This window comes from Hipposideros armiger, unplaced genomic scaffold (genome assembly GCF_001890085.2).
Source record: "Hipposideros armiger isolate ML-2016 unplaced genomic scaffold, ASM189008v1 scaffold_1169, whole genome shotgun sequence".
NCBI lineage: Eukaryota > Metazoa > Chordata > Mammalia > Chiroptera > Hipposideridae > Hipposideros > Hipposideros armiger.
Genome location: NW_017732519.1, coordinates 102639 through 105637, shown reverse-complemented (window position 1 = coordinate 105637; position 2999 = coordinate 102639). Strand labels below are relative to the sequence as shown.

The 2999-nt window shown below is 58.3% G+C and overlaps 1 protein-coding gene across 1 annotated transcript in view; it reads right to left on the bottom strand.

Annotated features, from left to right (window-relative positions):
* TTC9 (tetratricopeptide repeat domain 9) overlaps window positions 1–2453 on the bottom strand; it is a 35170-nt gene extending 32717 nt beyond the window's left edge. Inside the window, exon 1 of the mRNA XM_019632757.1 lies at window positions 1816–2453. Within this exon, the coding sequence (XP_019488302.1) occupies window positions 1816–2224 (409 nt within the window). The 5' untranslated portion in view covers window positions 2225–2453. The remainder of the gene's footprint in view (window positions 1–1815) is intronic.
* Between the last annotated feature and the right edge of the window lie 546 nt (window positions 2454–2999).

Genomic DNA, 2999 nt, shown 5'->3' with positions numbered 1-2999 from the left:
GGGGGGGGGGGCGAGGGGGGGTGCGGAAGTGGAGGAGCTGTCCAGGTCTTAGCCCCCACCCTGACTGGGCTGGCCTGACCAAGGACACACATCTTTGGTTTCACCATGGAAATGTAACCACTTCTGGGGTAGAAGATAGGCAACGCTAGCCACAGGATGGCAGCCAAAAGCATGGGGTGAGGGGCAACCCCAGAATGCCCATGGATAATACTAAATATAAGACTCCATTACTACTCTGAAATCGCCGCATTAGTGATCCAGAGTGCTTCTTCCCCCACCCAAGGCCACTCTGCCCTTTAACTATTAATCAGGCATAACTGAGTATGCCAGGGACTTACAGGAAATAAAGGGAATCGAACTGTACATTGGGAGAGATTGAAATATTCCATCTTTGCTAAGCTACTACTTTATCTGCTGCCGTTATTACTAGTACTGCTATTGGCACCACCATTTCTACAACTGCTACTACGATTACTACTAATTAAGTTCGTAAACTACAATTTTTTACGTGCCTGGGTTTTGCCTGATGAAAAACGACGCTGGACATGGCTTTATGGAAAAGCAGAGGTAGGCTGGCACTAGAGAGCTCAAAGGGAAGAGAACAGATTTGCACTTTGGAACAGAACAAAATTATCGATATTTTTTTTTCATCCCCCAACTGCTTGGTCCCCAGCCACATCCCCAGCCACACCCAGTCACTCTTCTAACCCTACTCAGCTCCAACTGTCCATAGCTAGTTTAGGCAACTTCAAGGGTTAGAGATTAGGAGTAATGGCCTTTTGTTTGGCTAGAGGAGCTGGACCATGCCAAAACCCCACCAAATAGGATGGGAGAAGAGAGGAGAGAATGCCTTTAATATATGAGGCCACTGCCTCTGTAAACATCTCCCACCTTCTCACAGGACTGGTCCTGGCAAGACCCAGACTCTTCCTTTTTTAGAGACTTTAAATTTTCCTGTGCCAAACTTGAATTTTTAGAAATGTCTGATTTTGCCCTCAATCCCCAAAGTGAACTCTGGAATGTGTACCTCACCTTCTCGTCCCAGTACACGGGCTCCTCTTTCCGCACAGCTAGCAGGCAGCTGGTGTGAGGACCAACGCTACACAGAGCGAGAAGCAGGCAGGGAGGAGAGCAGGAATGGAGCACAGCTCCAGCCCAACCATGAACTAGGCTCCCTTTGAGATCACTTTCTTCACCTGGCAACCGAGACCCAGCAGAGCTCAGAGAGAAGAAAGTGGCATTTTGGAATCCATTTTGCTCAAGATGCTGAAGGCATCATGGCAAACTGCTCTTTCCTGCTGGGGCCAAGTGAACTTGGGGAAAGACCTTACCCACAGGGATGCAGTCAGTTGGGAGGAAGATGAGGGCCAGCTCTGAGCCAGAGATACCTGCGGAGAGCAGTCACTGGGCATGCGGTGGGTGCGGGAGGTCCACCCAGGCGCTGCTTCCCGCATTGGACCCAGGTCCACTGGGGATTGATACCGTAGTAGCACTAGTCGCCGCCAGGCCAGCTGGGTCTCCTCCTGTCTGCCCACTTATTTATAGGCGAGATTGACGATAAATGCGGGGGAAGGGACGAGGGATGACAACGAGTTTTGGAAGGTATAATGCTAAAAAGTCACACTTTTTCCAAAGCGTCCCCCTCCCAGGTTCTCCTTTCCCGGAACAGCACGGTCCCAGCGGGGAGGATGCATCGCAGGCTCGCCGCAGCGGTCGGCGGCGACCCAGAGTCCGGAGCCGGGGAATGGGGACCCGCGCCGGGCGGGAGGCGGGGAGGGCCCGGGGAGGAGGGGCCGGGCGCGCGGCGCCGCTCACCTGCCAGGCTGTTGTAGCAGTCGATCTCGATGGCTTCCACCGTCTTGCTCTGCTCCTCCGAGAGGCGGCCAGGGTTGGAGGCCCCGGCCGGGGAGGCCGCGCGCGAGTCCCGCTCCTGTTCCCCGAGGGCGGGCTGCAGCCCCTTCAGCTCCAACAATGCCCGGTGGTATTTGCCGATGGCTTCGCGGAATTTCTTGTCCTTGTAGCACTGCGCTCCTTGGTTCTTGAACTCGTGCGCGCGCCGAATAAACTCGGCGGGCTCGGCCGCCGCCCCAGCCTGGCCCCGCGCGGGGGCCCCTCCGCAGCCGCCCGGGGCGCACAGAGGCGGCGGCGGCCGCTGCGCCTCGCCGGTGGCCACGGGTGGGCTCGGGTTCCCCTTGGTCCCGGCCGCCGAGCCCTTCCTCTCCATTCGGCAGCCGCCCGGCGCCCCGCGCGCGCCGCGATCCTGCCGCCGCCGCGCCCTCCCGGGTTTAAACGCGGCGGGCGCCCGCCCGGCGTCTGGCAAGCTCGGCCGCGGCCGTGACACCCCGCGGCGGTCTGCCGCCCCGCACTCCCATTCTCCTCGCCAGCGGCAGGAGGCTGTTCTCTCCTCCTCCTCCTCCTCCGGGCGCCTTCCCCTCCTTCCCGCCCTCCTTCCCTCCCCCACTCCCGCGCCGCCCGCCCTCCTCCTCGCCCTCCTCCCCTCCCGCAACCTGCGGGGGGTGGCGACCTGGCCCTCGGGCGCTCGGAGGCTAGCGGGATCGGGGACCGCGGGCTTGACTGGGGTGGCGGGGATGGTCGCTGACCCGGAAGAAGCTTGTCTCGCCTGAAGGAGGGGAGGATTAATGACAAAGACGACCCGGTCCTTTCCCATTCAATCCAGCCCAGGGAGACGCGCCTAGTCGGAGACCAATGGAGGAAGGGGTGTGTGTGTGTGTGTGTGTGTGTGTGTGTGTGTGTGTGTGTGTGTGTAGGGGTGTGTGTATCTGTCTGTCTTTAGGGAGTGGGGAGAGGTGTGTGTGTGTGTGTGTGTGTGTGTGTGTCTTTAGGGAGTGGGGACGCCAGCGACGAAATGCATGCAGACTCACCCTCAATAGATTTCTTAGAAACTAAAAAGAAAGGTGCGGCGGGGAGCAAGGGGCGTAGGCACAAGCTATAGCTTCTGTTCTTTGCAGTAAGGCATTAATATTTTTAAGGCGGCAGGG